This window comes from Pseudorca crassidens, chromosome 2 (assembly GCF_039906515.1).
Source record: "Pseudorca crassidens isolate mPseCra1 chromosome 2, mPseCra1.hap1, whole genome shotgun sequence".
NCBI lineage: Eukaryota > Metazoa > Chordata > Mammalia > Artiodactyla > Delphinidae > Pseudorca > Pseudorca crassidens.
The window spans coordinates 8,586,669-8,603,387 of record NC_090297.1 but is presented as its reverse complement, the minus strand read 5'-3'; the positions used below and the strand labels follow the sequence as shown (position 1 = coordinate 8,603,387).

Genomic DNA, 16,719 nt, shown 5'->3' with positions numbered 1-16,719 from the left:
GCTGGTGCACGGACTTGAGGCCAGAAAGATGGAAGAGAAGAAATGGAAGAGGGGCAAGAGGCAGGAAATAGCAGCCTTCTGAGGAGTCGTAGCACCTTAGCTTAAACTGCCCAAGAATCGCCTACCCATGCACACTGGCTTACGTAAACTTAATGAAAACACACACGTGGCTTTCCAAATTATGGACTAAATCTTGTTCTATTAAATATAACTGTAACAGAAGTCTCTAGGTGATAGCAAAGTGATTTCTAGGCCTATGCTGAGTGGAATAGCCTGTTTATTACAAACAGTTTTCAATATTACTTTAAATTTCCAGATAATATAAAATAGCTTAGATGATCCTCTCTTTGTTTTTAACCAAGGTTTAACATATATTTCTTGAACAAAAGCATGTAATCTTTCCCTCAAAATATAATGCTAATGGCGATAATTAATGCAGTATTGTTTTGGAGACACTTTTAAGTTTTTGGTTTTTTTTTTAATTAAAGGAAAAACAGCTTATATTTCTAATATTTCTAAAAGCTGTATCAGAGGAGTGATTATCAAGCAAAGCGTTTGGTTAGTGCATTCTCTAAATTCTTCTTAATATCTTTCCAACAGGCTTTCTTAATTTATTCTTAAATTTAAGTGTTTTATAGGAACTTTGACCTTTCATATGTAGACCACCCCTCACCTTGAGCCATATATACACTTTGTTGTTTCTGTGCTCAGATACCCAGTATCTCCAAGATACCATGAACCATGTCCTAAGCTGTGTCAAGAAGGAGAAGGAACGGACAGCAGCCTTCCAAGCCCTGGGGCTACTTTCTGTGGCTGTGAGGTCTGAGTTTAAGGTCTATTTACCTCGTGTGCTGGACATCATCCGAGCAGCCCTGCCTCCTAAGGACTTTGCCCATAAGTAAGCATCTCTGTTATGATTTCACCTTCCACCCCATTTGGTTGGAGAGGGAGGATGCTGCATCCCAGTTTCCGTGGAGCTGAAGCCTGTTCTCTGCGTCATTAACCAGCAAATCATATAATGAATAGCCCTTCTTCAGTTGAGTTCCAGCCTTTCCCAAATGAAGTGACATGGATGTAAATATTTGGGGAGGTTGAATACCTGTTCATACCAATACATGTTAGATACCAGTGCTGTTCTCAATATTATTTACTGGGAATCTCCTAGTTTTGTTCTTTTCTCTGGCTTTCAAAGGTCTGATTTTGATAACAACTAAAGCGAGGGTTCCTAGACAGGAACTGAGGGGACCTAACGGTCACCTTTTTCTTTATCATTGAAGTTGGATACATTATCCTACCTCTTGAAACGTCCCAGTGAATAAAATATGAGAAAGACCTTCAGCACCCTGCAAGGTGGCGAGGCTAGGGTATCTTCTCCAAGTCTTAGAGGGTCAGTGTTAATTAGAATTGTGTCTTCATAGTTCCCTGTGTTAGTAGCGAGGATTGTGCTGGTGAATTAATAAGCCTCGCCCGTTTCAAGCCCAGCATTCTCCTCATAGGGAGAATTTCTTCTCATATGATGGCTGTGCCCTGCACTTGTGGTCCCTGATGTGCACGTTGTTCAGTTTGCTTCCTAAATAGGGACCTTGGCCAGCACCACACTAACCCACATGGTGCCTTTTGTGTGAATTCTGAAGTGGGGCCCCTTCCTCAAGAGACTTTACTGCCATCTGCTGGTCATTTGTTGTAAATACACAAGTCTGCAGTGACTACAGTGTGATGGGTCCCTAGACTGTGCAGTAGGTAACCTGCACACCCACATGGGGTGGCCCCGCCTGGGTAACCTGCCCTCCTTGCCCCAAGGTAATTTTGAGGTAGGGTATCACAAAATGCCGTTATGTCTAAACTAGCCACTCTTCGGTTCTCTGCAGGAGACAGAAGGCAATGCAGGTGGATGCCACGGTGTTCACCTGCATCAGCATGCTGGCTCGAGCGATGGGGCCGGGCATCCAGCAGGACATCAAGGAGCTGCTGGAGCCCATGCTGGCGGTGGGCCTGAGGTGGGTGTCGGGAACCTGAGCTGTCCCCGACTCGGGTAGCATGAGGCTTGAGTCACAGTCCTGGGTCTGTGTTGAAAGAGCGAGGCATGGCTATTCACACGTTAAATTGGATAGGTAGGATAGCTCACACTAAACTCATAGGCTAGTTTCAAATCCAGATTTCATCACTGTCTAGCTGGGTGATCATAAATAAATTATTTAACTTCTCTGAGCCTCAGCTTTCTAGTCTGAAAAGTGGGTACAGTAGCAGTTCCTATGGTCTAGGTTTGTCGTGGGGATTAAGTGAAAGAGTTCACGAAATAGCCACTCCTAGTACAATGCAGTCTGTATAAGAAATGCACCACTGGGAATTTCTTGGAGGTCCGGTAGTTAGGACTCAGCACTCTCACTGCCCGGACCCGGGTTTGATTCAATCCCTGGTTGGGGAACTAAGATCCCACAAGCCATGTGGCGTGGCCAAAAAAAAAAAAAAAGTGCTCCGTTAGTGTTTGCAGCTATCATTTATATTATGATGGGCAAATTGCTTAAGCTCCCTACACTTTTGTTCTCTTCATCTATAAAATAAGGACGATGCTCTCAATCTGCTTCCCAGATATTTATTGAGACTTGGTTTTCCATAGTGACTGAATTACAGTAAACAAGTTCTCTCAAGGCAAAACCCAGAAAATCATAGATTGTTTTGAAATATGGGATCAGGCCAAGAGAGTTTAAGATATATATTCTATTTCATTGTATCCTTTCTGCTTTAAAGACTAAGCAGGGATGGAGCCCAATCCCCTTGCTGGACAAGAAGGGCTGTTTCTTCCCAAGACCAGACCAAATATCATATATCCAGCTCCTTAAGTGACTGGTTTCCTTTCCCTCAGCCCTGCCCTCACAGCTGTGCTCTACGACCTGAGCCGTCAGATTCCACAGCTGAAAAAGGACATCCAAGATGGACTCCTGAAGATGCTGTCCCTGGTCCTTATGCACAAACCCCTCCGGCACCCAGGCATGCCCAAGGGCCTGGCCCATCAGCTGGCTTCTCCTGGCCTCACGACCCTCCCTGAGGCCAGCGATGTGGGCAGCATTACCCTTGCCCTCCGAACTCTTGGCAGTTTTGAATTTGAAGGTAAGAAATTGCGATGGTACAGATGAACCAGTTTGCAGGGCAGAAATAGAGACACAGATGTAGAGAACAAACGTATGACACCAAGGGGGGAAAGTGGCGGGAGGGGGGCGTGGGATGAACTGGGAGATTAGGATTGACATGTACACACTGATGTGTATAAAATAGATGACTAATAAGAACCTGCTGTATAAAAAAATAAGTAAAATTAAATTTAAAAAATTTTTTTGGAAAAACCAAGAAATTGTGGTGGTTCTTGCCAAGATAGTCAGTGATACTGGGAACCTTGAGAAAAGAATGAGGGTACCTAGAATTCCTGGATCTTGCTAGGGGTCCTGGAGACAGGGTAGCTGATTCTACAGCAGCTCATCTTTTTATAGTCTTTCCGTATATGGTTAATTCCTACCGTTTGTTTCTTTGTCCCATACAAAGACAAAGGAAAATGGGGTGGGGGCAGATGGTGTTGAGGAAAAGTATTCATTGATCCAAGGAACTAATGCTGCAGAGATGGATCCCCCTCACCTTGTCACCTCCCTTTGGCTGAGATGGTATTGAATTCTTTAAAATGTATAAGCAGGGCTTGGGGGTATTTTCATTCCAATGGTGGTGTGATTTCCAAGACTGCTGTACTTTGTAGTTCAGTTTGGAATTCTAGGCTACAGATAAACCCACATTAATGCCTTAGGAGATACGTTTCAGGAGAGAAAAATGGACTCTTCTGAAATTTAAGATTGTGTAGGTGGTATTGGTTAAGGCTACAGGGAAACAAACAAGTACAAAAAGCGTAGACATGCTGTCTGAATACTTACACAGCATCGCTAGTTTCCCTGTTGCAGTTCCTCCATTTACACTGATTAACACCCAGGATAATCTATTTCTTTTCTTTTCTTTTTTTTTTTTAACATCTTTATTGGAGTATAATTGCTTTACAATGGTGTGTTAGTTTCTGCTGTATAACAAAGTGAATCAGCTATACATATACATATATCCCCATATCTCCTCCCAATCTATTTCTAAGGAATAGAAAGTAGCTATATTTAAACCCAGCCTATATCAAACTCTCTTTTTGGTATTTAAATCTGGGAACTAAAATAGATGAGGTAAATTTGATCAAAAATTGTTTTACTCTCTGAGAATATAAAGGGCTGGGTCTGAATAAAACAAAATAATTCACTTTTTCAAGGAAATAAAGGATTGGGATGGAGGCAGGGAGGAAATGCCTTTTTTATGTCTCCCAGCTCCTTTTCTACCTCCCTTCTGCCTTTCTGCTCATTGGAAGATCATTTGTTACTTTTTTAAGAGAAGAGTTGGGGGTCAATATCTTGCTGGTTGAATATCTTGTTGAAAATTAAATTAGTAGCCATGGAATGGAAATGGAATGGAAAATGCAGCTAGCGAGTTGCAGACCTACTGTCCAAAGCAGCAGTGTTTATTCTGTCTTCTCTCTGCCTTTGTATCCAGGCCACTCTCTGACCCAGTTTGTCCGCCACTGTGCGGATCACTTCCTGAACAGCGAGCACAAGGAGATCCGCATGGAAGCCGCCCGCACCTGCTCCCGCCTGCTCACGCCCTCTGTCCACCTCATCAGTGGCCATGCTCACGTGGTTAGCCAGACCGCAGTGCAAGTGGTGGCGGATGTGCTCAGCAAACTGCTCGTGGTTGGGATAACAGATCCTGGTAAAGTTTGAGATGGAGGCAGTCTAAGGAAGTGTAGGTGCCTGGGGCAGTTGGAAGTAGCCAGTTTCCTTTCATGGCCTCAACAAGCTGATGTCCAGCATTTTCTCTGGCAAAGCCTTAGGCTTGGCTACACCAGCCTATTTCTGTAAGATAATCGGCCTTAAATTCTATTATCTTGGACTTCCCCGGTGGCGCGGGGTTAAGAATCCGCCTGCCAATACAGGGGACATGGGTTCGATCTCTGGTCCGGGAGGATCCCACATGCTGTGGAGCAGCTGGGCCCATGTGCCATAGCTGCTGAGCCTGCGCTCTAGAGCCCACGAGCCACAGCTGCAGAGCCCGTGTGCCACAACTACTGAGGCCCACGAGCCTAGGGCCCATGCTTTGCAACAAGAGAAGCCACTGCAGTGAGAAGCCCACGCACTGCAACGAAGAGTAGCCCCCGCTCACCAAAACTGGAGCCCATGCGCAGCAACGAAGATCCAACGCAGCCTAAAATAAATAAATTAATTAATAATTTTTTTAAAAAAAATTCTATTATCTTTGCTCCTGTGAGTAGAGAAAAAAATGACAGGTTTGGTCAGAGAAGGGTATCTGGAATCCTCTCCCTAGGCTGATGGCAGTGGAAGCAGAAACTGGGAAAGGACTGGAGGGAGGAGAGGGGTGAAGAGGCACTGAAAGGCTCGATTGCTCTTGCAGACCCCGACATCCGCTACTGTGTCTTGGCATCCCTGGATGAGCGCTTTGACGCACACCTGGCCCAGGCAGAGAATCTGCAGGCCCTGTTTGTGGCCCTGAATGACCAGGTGTTTGAGATCCGGGAGCTGGCCATCTGCACCGTGGGCCGGCTCAGCAGCATGAACCCAGCCTTCGTCATGCCCTTCCTGCGCAAGATGCTCATCCAGGTAAGGATGTGACGGTCACACCTCGCGGTAGTGGGGAATGCACGTTCATCGTGAGTGCTCTTTGGGGAATGAGAGTTGAGGAGGAAGGGAGAGAAAAGAGTGAGATGCCTGGTAGAAGCCACATTGGCTCCAAGAGCCCACGTGTTTTCCCGGCTTGGTGATCGCGATTCTAGTGCTTATCGCCTCATAAGCCTCTTGTCAGCGTGACTCGCAAGCTGACCTCTCACGTGGCTCTTCCTTTTTCCTGGGAAGTCACCAGTGAGTCCGTTCCTTTGCCCCTCTTCACTGCCTCTGCTGCAGATGGTGTCAGTCTGCCCAGCACCTCGCAATTCCGCTCCTGCTTCTGCTGATGCGAGGCCAGGCACAGAGGCCGAATATGGGAATGGCTCCAGCACTGTTTCTCATCATCCTTGCCCCTGGTCTGTGGTCCCTGGCTGTCGTTCCTAAATAATGTGAGATGCCAAGCTAAGCTGCTTGGACTAGAGCCTCAGGTAGATGCGGGTTGGCATTGCTGCTAGAGCTGGTAGGATTTCCATTTTCTGCTGAAGCCTGTCTTCTAGTTCTTGTCTTCACCCGGCCGCGTAAGTCCTCTGGCTGAATTGTGAACGATGCACAGAGTCCAGTCCTTCCTGCCTCAGGTTATTTCCACCCACCTCTTCTGGGTCTCAGTGTGGCTCACCCGGTCATCTACTGTCCCCCGACTCCATCCTGTCCCCACCACACCCTCTGCTTCATGATCCTCCCCATGGTTTCTTTTGAAATAAACACTTTTCATAACATATAAAGAACTTAAACATAGAAAATTATTAATGTAACTTCTACACTAAAGAAATGTCATTTATTCGCAGTCTATCATAATTAAAGTGACTGTGAGTTATATCATCAGTGAACAAATTAAAAGATTATACTTATGTTGGCACTTGTGTTTTTAGCCTAATGGTTCACTCCTTAACTGCTGGCCCGTGTTAGGAGTGCCTATCCTTTTAAGTCTTTGAAATAGCTAAAGTTTGGGGAAGGAAAAGAAATCATTGTTGAGCCTGCCAGCTCAAACCATGCTAAATAAGCTTGATAGAGAAATATCTCCTAATGAGAATATCAGTACGTTCATCCAGACAACATGTTTTGAGCACCTTCTGTGTTCCAAATACGGCTGGGTTCTGGAAGCATGCCAGTGAACAAGGCAGGCATGGGCTGTGTCCTCAAGAAGCTTAGAGTAAGCTATCAGGCTATCCGTTTTTCTGATACTGGAAAATGTGAAGCATCATTAAATGAATTTACTATATACTGAACTTAGCCCTTGAAACTCCAGAATTTTATTTTATTTTATCTTTTCTGTTTTAACAGAATGCAGCAAATCTACAAACACTTTATTAGCAAAGGGAATGAATAAAACAAGTCAGCTTGGGAAAAAATTTTTAATAATTTTTCTTGTTTTTAAACTTTGATACAGATTTCCCCAAGTTGAATTGTACATTTTCATGCCTTGGTAAGGAACCTTACCTAAATGTGCTTTGGCCTTTTCTTGGCGTCTTGCTCATCTAGGTGGGCATTGGGTATTGTTATTAGAGTGCAGTGGCGCTCTTTGGCTCTGGAGTAAATTGGGGGCTGTTTGATCTGGTGCTGCGCTGTCCCAGAGAGTTGTGCTCTCCTCACTGGTACCCATTTCCCCGCAGACAGCCATCTCTTGAAGTTATGCTTCTGTTCTTAGTATCCTTCTCCATCCCCTCTCACTGCTGTATGCTGTGACCAGGTGAAAACAGACTGCCAAGGAGGTCCAGGAAATCAGGATTATTAAATCAATAATGTGAGAAAAAACATAGCATTGAATTGGAGACGACTCCTTTGGGTAACTGAGTTAACGCGAGCTTTGTTTTTCCCACTGTGCAGAGATTTCCTTCTGGCAACTTCAGCTCTCCAGAAGTCTGTCTATATTAAGTTGTTTATGTCTGTGTCACCAGGAGCATAACGTGCTGATTTGCTGGTGTTTTCAGCGTGTCAGTTAGATCGCACATGTTATCTCTGTTCATTAACGTCCAAGGGGATTCTATTGATATAATCCCTAACTGTTTGGGTTTATCTAGAGGTGCCCGAAACCACAACTGAATATCAGTATTTCTTTCCACATCACAGCTGTTCTGACTAGTCTTTGATTCCATTGTCATTATTTATAGGCACTCTGAGTGATTTGCTGTCTGTACAGCTTTCTTGCAGAGAGCCTTTCCTTCATTCTTTTTTTTTTCAATTAATAAATTAATTGATTTTATTTTTTGGCTGCGTTGGGTCTTCATTGCTGCACGTGGGCTTTCTCTAGTTGCAGCGAGCAGGGGCTACTCTTCGTTGCGGTGCGCAGGCTTCTCATTGCGGTGGCTTCTCTTGCTGCGGAGTGCTGGCTCTAGACACGTGGGCTTCAGTAGTTGTGGCACGCGGGCTCTAGAGTGCAGGCTCAGTAGTTGTTGCTCACAGGCTTAGTTGCTCCACAGCATGTGGGATCTTCCTGGACCAGGGCTCGAACCTGTGTTCCCTGCATTGGCAGGCGGATTCTTAACCACTGAGCCACCAAGGAAGTCCCCCCTTCATTCTTTTTTTTTTTGCGGTTCGCGGGCCTCTCACTGTTGTGGCCTCTCCCATTGCGGAGCACAGGCTCCGGACGCGCAGGCTCAGCGGCCATGGCTCACGGGCCCAGCCGCTCCGCGGCATGTGGGATCTTCCCGGACTGGGGCACGAACCCGTGTCCTCTGCATCAGCAGGCGGACTCTCAACCACTGCACCACCAGGGAAGCCCCCCCTTCATTCTTTATTTTTGCAAAACCCTGCTCACAGCGAGCCCTGTTGGTTTTCTCCGTCTTCTATGACTAGCTACACTGTTAAAAGCTATGCTTTGCAGAGGGCTGAGGGACCTTGGAGTACTGTGACAGAAGGAGAAAGGGCCGGTTTCAAACAGTTTTTCCTCCGGTCACTGCTGTTTCCAGGACTGTTCTGTGAGCTGCAGAGATGGCCTTGCTTGTGGAGTATCTAGCAGCTCCTTGATCCGCAGTGAAGTTCTGGTTCCTTCCTCTAGTTCCGCGCCTCATTCTCACTTCAAACACACAGTCCCTCTCGAATTTCCTTTGCCGTAGTCGTAGTAAGCCTTTCTTCCCTACAGATTTTGACAGAGCTGGAGCACAGCGGCATTGGAAGAATCAAGGAACAGAGTGCCCGCATGCTGGGGCACCTGGTCTCCAATGCCCCCCGACTCATCCGCCCCTACATGGAGCCTATTCTGAAGGTAATTTGCAACAGACAGAGACTGGTTCTTTCTCTCTAGGATGTCTTGGGATGATGAGAGTGTTTTGGTGCTCACTGGTACACTGAACAAAGTAGATAATTTCTTTGGTCCCAGGCTCGCAGACAAGGGCCACATCAAGCACCCTCAGTTCAAGAATACCAGGAATCTCACCAGTTGCAGGAAAGGGCTCTCCTTCTAAGAGATAAGATATGATGTTTCAAGCACCTCATCCAATGTGCTTGGTGAGGAGAAGTAAGATAGTGGCATAAAGTAACTCCCCCAAAATGAAGAAAAAGTGAGCTTTAAAATCTGAGTCTACCTTCAAGTCTATGTTAGACTCATGTGAGGTCTTTCACAACTTACGTGAATCTGGGTACATGATCACACAGGTACAGTTTAGGGAAGGCATGGGAAATGATTGTAGGTCATGGCACTTGCCAGCTCCCTCATACGTCAGACTTGTGTGCAGTATGGAGAAAGGCTTAAGAATCCACATTCCAGAGGAATCTTGGATTCATAAAGCCTTAGAAGTAATTTATCTATGACTGAGATGGTCTCTTGGGTGAATTGTACTTATGTGAAAAAAAGTTTTCTAGTAGACTCTAACCAGCATTCATTTTCTCATACCTTCTTTCCATAGGCTTTAATTTTGAAACTGAAAGATCCAGACCCTGATCCAAACCCAGGTGTGATCAATAATGTCCTGGCTACAATAGGAGAGTTGGCTCAGGTAAGGGGACAACTGCTTTTTCCATAGGATGGGAAGAATTATTTCACCTCTAATGAAGTCAAAATACTTCTTAATGCCATAATTTCTAATGCTGTCTACCACTTCCTTTTTCACGTTGTAGGTTAGTGGCCTAGAAATGAGGAAGTGGGTTGATGAACTTTTTATTATCATCATGGACATGCTCCAGGACTCCTCTCTGTTGGCCAAAAGGCAGGTGAGTACCACTACTTCGTGTTTGAGCAGGATCGGCCCCATGAGGCCAGGGACCTCGTCTCTCTCAGTCACCTTAGTGTGCCCAGCCAGTAATGCCTAGCCCTAGTAGGTACTTAGACATATTTGTCAACTGAGTAAAAAGAAGAAAGACTTGGAGCTAGAATTAGCATTCATCCTGACCCAGAGTCACTGTCAGTATCAGGGCTGACCAGTGCCATTTCCTCTAGACTGAAAAAAAAAAAAAATGCAGGTCATCTATCAGAGCCCCGGCCCCTAAAGGGAAACAGAGAGTCTTGGCCTCTGGTTGTGGAGGGAAGCGGAGCTTCAGCTCACCCTCCCCCGGCCCTGGCTTCGCTTTGGTCATCGAGGTCATTAGGTGACTAGACTGAAAGTAAGAACAACCTTAATTTCCTTTTGAGTCCGATTTCTCCTGTCAATCATCCAGGGTACAGAAGAACTATATACTTCCTGAGAAAGGCGGGACTGTTCTTTACCTTTGATCCAGCGATTGTTGTGTTGGTTTGTAGCCTTGTTTTTGTGTCCCAGCTCTCAGGATTTTAGTTTATGGTTAGTGCCTTAACTGGGCATTCTTTTCTTGTAATAGCCTCTAACACTTTGTTATAACCATTTAATGAAGAGTACGGAGTATGCTTTCTTTTCTCTCTTACTGGTGCTACAAACCATGTGATCTTTTGCCTGTCCAGGTGGCTCTGTGGACCCTGGGACAGTTGGTGGCCAGCACTGGCTACGTGGTGGAGCCCTACAGGAAGTACCCCACATTGCTTGAGGTGCTGCTGAATTTCCTGAAGACTGAGCAGAACCAGGGTACACGGCGAGAGGTAGGAAACACTGCAAACTTGGTGTTTAAAGACTTTGCTGGGAGAATGGAGAGACGTTTGCGTCATTAACGTGCTGTGACAGTACTGATGAGACTTCCTGTCCCTCTCCGTTTTGTCCCTGTAGCTGGTCGTGGGATATGAATTGGGCATCATGGAACATGAGTATCCATGAGAGCTGCGGTAGTCAGGTGCTGTGATGAATGTTTTCTTCTCCCCTCCCCTTTCCCACGCAGGCTATCCGTGTGTTAGGGCTCTTGGGGGCCTTGGATCCCTACAAGCACAAAGTGAACATTGGCATGATCGACCAGTCCCGGGATGCTTCTGCTGTCAGCCTGTCAGAATCCAAGTCAAGTCAGGATTCCTGTAAGTTGAGGAGAACCTTGAGTGGCTGCCAGGTTCTTGCCTCACTAAGCCCCCACTGGCTGTGTTTAGAAAGAGCCTTGGGCTGGATAACTGTGAAATTATTGCATATTGACTCACCTTGTGACTTTTGAATGGAACGTCAGTAGTTTCCTCTTGAGTCACAGCAGGGGCGCTGCTTCCCAGTGTGTCCAGTCTTGCCGTTTGTCCAGGTTCTTTGTTAAAGGTCAACAGGCTATGTCTGTAGTCACTCTTAGGTGCTGATGAGAGAGACGTGAATTATCACCCCATCACCCTTGTTCATCTGTCATTCTTTGTTAGTGCATCTTTGATGTTTTCTATTCCCATGGCACCCAAGGAGGAAGAGGGTAGAATGTATTCTCCCTGTTTTAATTGATCGGGAAATCTGAGGCTAAGGCTCAGAGGGCGTGGAAAAACTAGTAGCAATCAGGATCCAGGGCTCTTTCTTCCATCAAGTGGTCTAGCTGTAGAGTTCCTTTGTCTTTAGATAGTAGCCTAAGAGATTGGGCAGGGCGTGGGGATGCAGGTGAGTTTTCTAGGCTTAACTCAGTGTCCATCAGGGCAGGCGTATTTCTCAAAGTGTGAAAGTTCAGCAGTGGTTCTCCCATCTAGTTCAGCAAAATGTTATTTTCCCCAAATAAAATAATTTGTATCTGAACTCTGTGGATGGGATCATACTGCTTCCAGTTTGTTCTTCTGTATATGAGAGAAGTGTGCCTGCAATGTTAATTCTGTCAGACCCACAGCCTTCGAGCAGAGCCTGAGCCACATCCTCCAGCGTCTCCTCCGTCCTCAGCAGTGCCAGTCATCCAGTCTCTTGGATGTTCTGGTTCTTAGCGTCCTTATTGTGCTGTTAAACCGCTACCCACCCCCATACCCTCCCCTCCCTCTCCCCCACCCTCCATCACCTCCTCCGCCCCTCCCCACCTTCCATACCCTCCTCCACCCCCAGTCCTTGAGATCCTTGTTGTTCAGGTCAGGTAGCATTTGTTGTTAACTTCTCTGAATTCCCTAGGGGGACCAAGCAGCTGCTGAACAGATGTTTGCCTAATTTAATCCCCTTTATTTTCATTTGGCGGAGTAACTTTTTATTGATGGTTTCAGCTACTGAAGTTGTGAACTGGAATGGTAAGAAGCTAAATTAAACGTAGCAATTTAAAGGAAACCCGTCATGTACTGTGTTAGGCTTTTGTAGTTTAGATAATAGACAAGCCAAAAACTGCCCTTCATGGTGAGAGTCTATTCACTGGCTCCTAATATACCTGGTATTCCCAGTGGTGTTAGAGTACAGCAGGGAGAGAGGTGTGAATGCTGGTGACCCACAGGAGGTTTTTTTGTTTGTCGGTAACCACGCTTTGTCCAAAGTCAGAGTCATGTATAGCTCGTGATCCTCACCTTTGTTTGGTCCTAGCTGACTACAGCACCAGTGAGATGCTGGTCAACATGGGGAACTTGCCTCTGGACGAGTTCTACCCGGCCGTGTCCATGGTGGCCCTGATGCGCATCTTCCGAGACCAGTCCCTCTCTCACCATCACACCATGGTCGTCCAGGCCATCACCTTCATCTTCAAGTCCCTGGGGCTCAAGTGTGTGCAGTTCCTGCCCCAGGTCATGCCCACATTCCTGAATGTCATTCGGGTTTGTGACGGGGCCATCCGGGAAGTAAGTGGGTAACCCCCAACCCTTGCTCCTCCCTGCTCCGTGCCATGCCTGCGTGGGAAGTCCATCTGTGCCTCAGCTTCCTAATATTGTACTCTGCTTGCCGTTATGCCTAATGCCTTTCCTCCCCCAGAACTTCTAACACCTAAGTGTACAGGTATAATCAGTTCAGCTCAACTTCCTGTTTTATACCTCAAAATGGCTAAAAGATGAGTGGCTGGAGGGGAAGCGGGGGGACAGCATTGTTATTCTCCGTAATCTACTGTTCAGTCCAATAATCTGATGGAATATCCCACAGTGGATTTCTGGTTGTTTCGGCATGATTAGATTTAAGTCAAACGCTTAGTGGGAATACTACAGAGGTGCAGTAACAATGCTTCATAATGTCATTTTGTCCAATTATTGTTGGTCCTAAGTTTGAGCACATGGTGAGGTTGGTATGTATCAGATCTCTCCATTGTAAAGTTACCTTTTTTCCTTAGCCATTAAGTAATGTGTGGGGTGATACGTTGAGACCGTGTGACTGTCCTATTCCCCAGCTACCTTTTACCCAGTGATTTTAGCCACCATTGATGATCCTTGTTGGAATCAATTATCACGTTGGTTGCAAAGTAATGACTTTTTTTTTTTTAATTTATTTTTGGCTGTGTTGGATCTTCGTTGCTGCGTGTTGGCTTTTTCTAGTTGCGACGAGCGGGGGCTACTCTTTGTTGCAGCGTGCGTGCTTCTCATTGCAGTGGCTTCTCTTGTTGCGGAGCACAGGCTCTAGGCGCGTGGGCTTCAGTAGTTGTGGCACACAGGCTTCAGTAGTTGTGGCTCACGGGCTCTAGAGCGCAGGCTTAGTAGTTGTGGCGCACAGGCTTAGTTGCTCTGCGGCATGTGTGATCTTCCCCGATCAGGGATCGAACCCGTGTCCCCTGCATTGGCAGGTGGATTCTCAACCCTTGGGCCACCAGGGAAGCCCCTCCTTCTACTTTCAATAGCTGGCATTTTTCTGTAAAGAAGAATTTCCCCCTTTCCCTCCCTCTTTCTCTCTCTTGCTCGCTCTCTTTCTTTTTTTTTTTCTCTGAACCATAGAGTACGCACAGTGGTTCTGTGATTACCATACCTGTACCACTACCAACAGCGATCCTACTGAATACAGTTCAAGGTGGCTTTATGGTTCCTACTGTTCTTAGAAAGTATTCCACAAGGTGTATGGTCAGAGTACTGCGTTTTAAAGATCCTGGAATTAAATATTTTTTCTTCTGTGATTACATATTCAATTTGATGTACATTCAGAGGAAATAGTATTTTTTTTAGAAAGTATATTTTCTAATTTTCTGCCTGGAATATACAAGTGCATTTTATTTTTATATAATCAACCTCATTGAATTCTTACTAATTCTAATAATTTACCTGTAAATTTTCCCAGGTTTTCACTCTAGCTAATCATATAGTCTGCAGAACATAAAAAACAGTTTTGGCTTTTTTGTTTTGGTCGGTAAAGCAGTTGTTACTTTTCCTTACTGCTTTCCTAGGACCTTCACTGCAGTGTTGATTAGACTCTGTAATAGTGGAAACCTTTAATCTTGTTCCTGATTTTAATGGGACTAGTGTTAAGATTTCATCACTAAGTATAATGTTTGCTGTAGGTTTTTTTTTTTTAATCTTTATTGGAATATAGTTGCTTTACAATATTGTATTAGTTTCTACTGTACAGCAAAGTGAATCAGCTATATGTATACGTATATCCCCTCTATTTTGGATTTCCTTCCCATTTAGGTCACCAGAGAGCACTGAGTAGAGTTCCCTGTGCTGTACAGTAGGTTCTCATTAGTTATCTGTTTTGGGTTATTTTTTGCGGTACGCGGGCCTCTCACTGCTGTGGCCTCTCCCATTGCGGAGCACAGGCTCTGGACGCGCAGGCTCAGCGGCCATGGCTCACGGGCCCAGCCGCTCCGCGGCATGTGGGATCTTCCCAGACCTGGGCACGAACCCGTGTCCCCTGCATCAGCAGGCAGACTCTCAACCACTGTGCCACCAGGGAAGCCCCAAAATATATGTATTTTTGTATACATATAAATAGTATATAACCAGTATTAGTATTAACAATATGATTACTGAATGCAGTTCAAGGTCTTTTGCAATTTGTTATTGTTTTTAGGATGTGTGTTGTTGGGGATATACACCAAAATACTGTGTTCAAAGTCACTTGAAATAATTTTTTGAGTGATTGTGCAACCAACTTGGTTTATAGTTAAACTCATTTGTTCCTATTTATTTTCAATTTTTAGAAATTTCTTGTGAGTTTTTGTAATTTAACTTTCATTCTAGTTATGTAAGACGTTAGCATAATTCAAGAGTCAAAACTATAAGATATATTCAGCAAAGACTAGCTTCCATCCCTATTCTTATACCTTGTTTCTTCCTTCCTCTGTCATTTACTATTGCTGCTATAACAAATCACCACCCATTTAGTAACTTGAAACAACACAAATTGATTATCTTACAGCTCTTTAAGTCATAAGTCTGGCATAGATGATACTGAACCACAGTCAGGGTGCCATTAAGACTGTGTTCCTTTCTGGAGGCTCTAGGGGGAACCCCTTTCCTTGCTTTTTCTAGCTTCTAGAGGCTGCCTGCATTCTTTGGCCTCCTTCCTCCATCTTCAAAGTCAGCAACATTGTATCTCTTTGACTCTCCTTTTTCTCTCAAATCTTTCTCTCTGAACATAACCAGAAAAGGTTCTCTGCTTTTAAGGACTCCTGTGATTAGATTGGGCCCACCCGGATAATCTCCCCATCTCAGCGTCCTGCTCCCTCATCACATCTTCAGAAGTCCCCTTTTGTCATGTAAAGTAATTTATTCACAGGTTCTAAGGATTAGGACTTGGAGTTTTCGGTTACCGAAATCCTGCCTACCACACTTCCCCCTAAGCTAACCAGTTTTATCAGTTTTTAAATTTATCTTTTCAGTGTTTATTTTTGAAAATATAAGGAAATATATGTCCCCCACCTTCCTTCCTCAGAAGAATAACATAGCATAAACTTTCTGGATCTTACTTTTATCCACTTTCACAGCAGCATATCCTGGAGTTCATGCCATAGCAGTATAGTGAGAATGTCTTCATTCCTTTAGAGGCAATTGGTACTTCATTGTGTGAACATGCCACAGCTATTTGACCAGTCCCTATTGATGACTGTGTTTTTCCAGTCTTTGATATTTAAAATAATCCTGCAATGAAAAGCTTTGTGTATACATCATTTTCACCTCTATTTCTTCTTGTACTTAAATGGCTTCACCTTTTACATTTAGATCTTTGAGCTCTTTGGAATATGTCCCAGTGTACAGTATGAGGAATGCATCCAATTTTATCTTTTTCACCCATAAAATTTGACTTGCATACCTTATTTAACAAAGTCTAAAATTAGTCATTGTCTCCATCCTTTCCCTGAACAATATACAAAACTTAGAATGACTGATCAAAGTATTATATCTCCCTACCCTCTTATGTTATTATCTAGTATCACTTTTTTTTAACTCCAAATTAAACGTTACTGTTATTTTATGCAGACAGTGTTTATGTTTATCCCTTTTGCCACTTCATTACTGTCTTCCATCTCAGAGCTTCCTCCTAGGACCATTTTCCTTCTCGCTAAGGCAAATTCTTCTGAGCATCCATCAAAGTAAATGCTCTGTTTTTGTTCATCTGAAAAAAATCTTTATTTCACCCTCTTATGAAATCTTTATTTAGCTGAGAATACAATTCTGGGTTCTCCTTCAGCTGTAGATATTATCCCACTGTTTTCTGACTTCTTTTGTCACTGTTGAGAAATTATGATTCCTTTTCATGTAATCTCCCTTTCCTCTATGGCTGTTTCAGACCTTCTCATGTTTTTGTTGTCCTGAAGTTGCACTGTTGTAAATCTAGGTATGCATTTCTCTTTCTTATCCTGATGGGGA

At 44.6% G+C, this 16,719-nt stretch overlaps 1 protein-coding gene across 3 annotated transcripts in view; it reads left to right on the top strand.

The window, feature by feature from the left end:
• MTOR (mechanistic target of rapamycin kinase) overlaps positions 1-16,719 on the top strand; it is a 117,120-nt gene that overhangs the window by 12,363 nt on the left and 88,038 nt on the right. For all 3 annotated transcript variants that reach the window (XM_067720395.1, XM_067720386.1, XM_067720384.1), the window contains exons 9-19: positions 712-898; positions 1,869-1,997; positions 2,864-3,108; positions 4,567-4,782; positions 5,482-5,687; positions 8,830-8,952; positions 9,593-9,682; positions 9,804-9,896; positions 10,600-10,734; positions 10,968-11,097; positions 12,527-12,777. In XM_067720395.1, the coding sequence (XP_067576496.1) occupies positions 712-898; positions 1,869-1,997; positions 2,864-3,108; positions 4,567-4,782; positions 5,482-5,687; positions 8,830-8,952; positions 9,593-9,682; positions 9,804-9,896; positions 10,600-10,734; positions 10,968-11,097; positions 12,527-12,777 (1,805 nt within the window). The remainder of the gene's footprint in view (positions 1-711; positions 899-1,868; positions 1,998-2,863; positions 3,109-4,566; positions 4,783-5,481; positions 5,688-8,829; positions 8,953-9,592; positions 9,683-9,803; positions 9,897-10,599; positions 10,735-10,967; positions 11,098-12,526; positions 12,778-16,719) is intronic.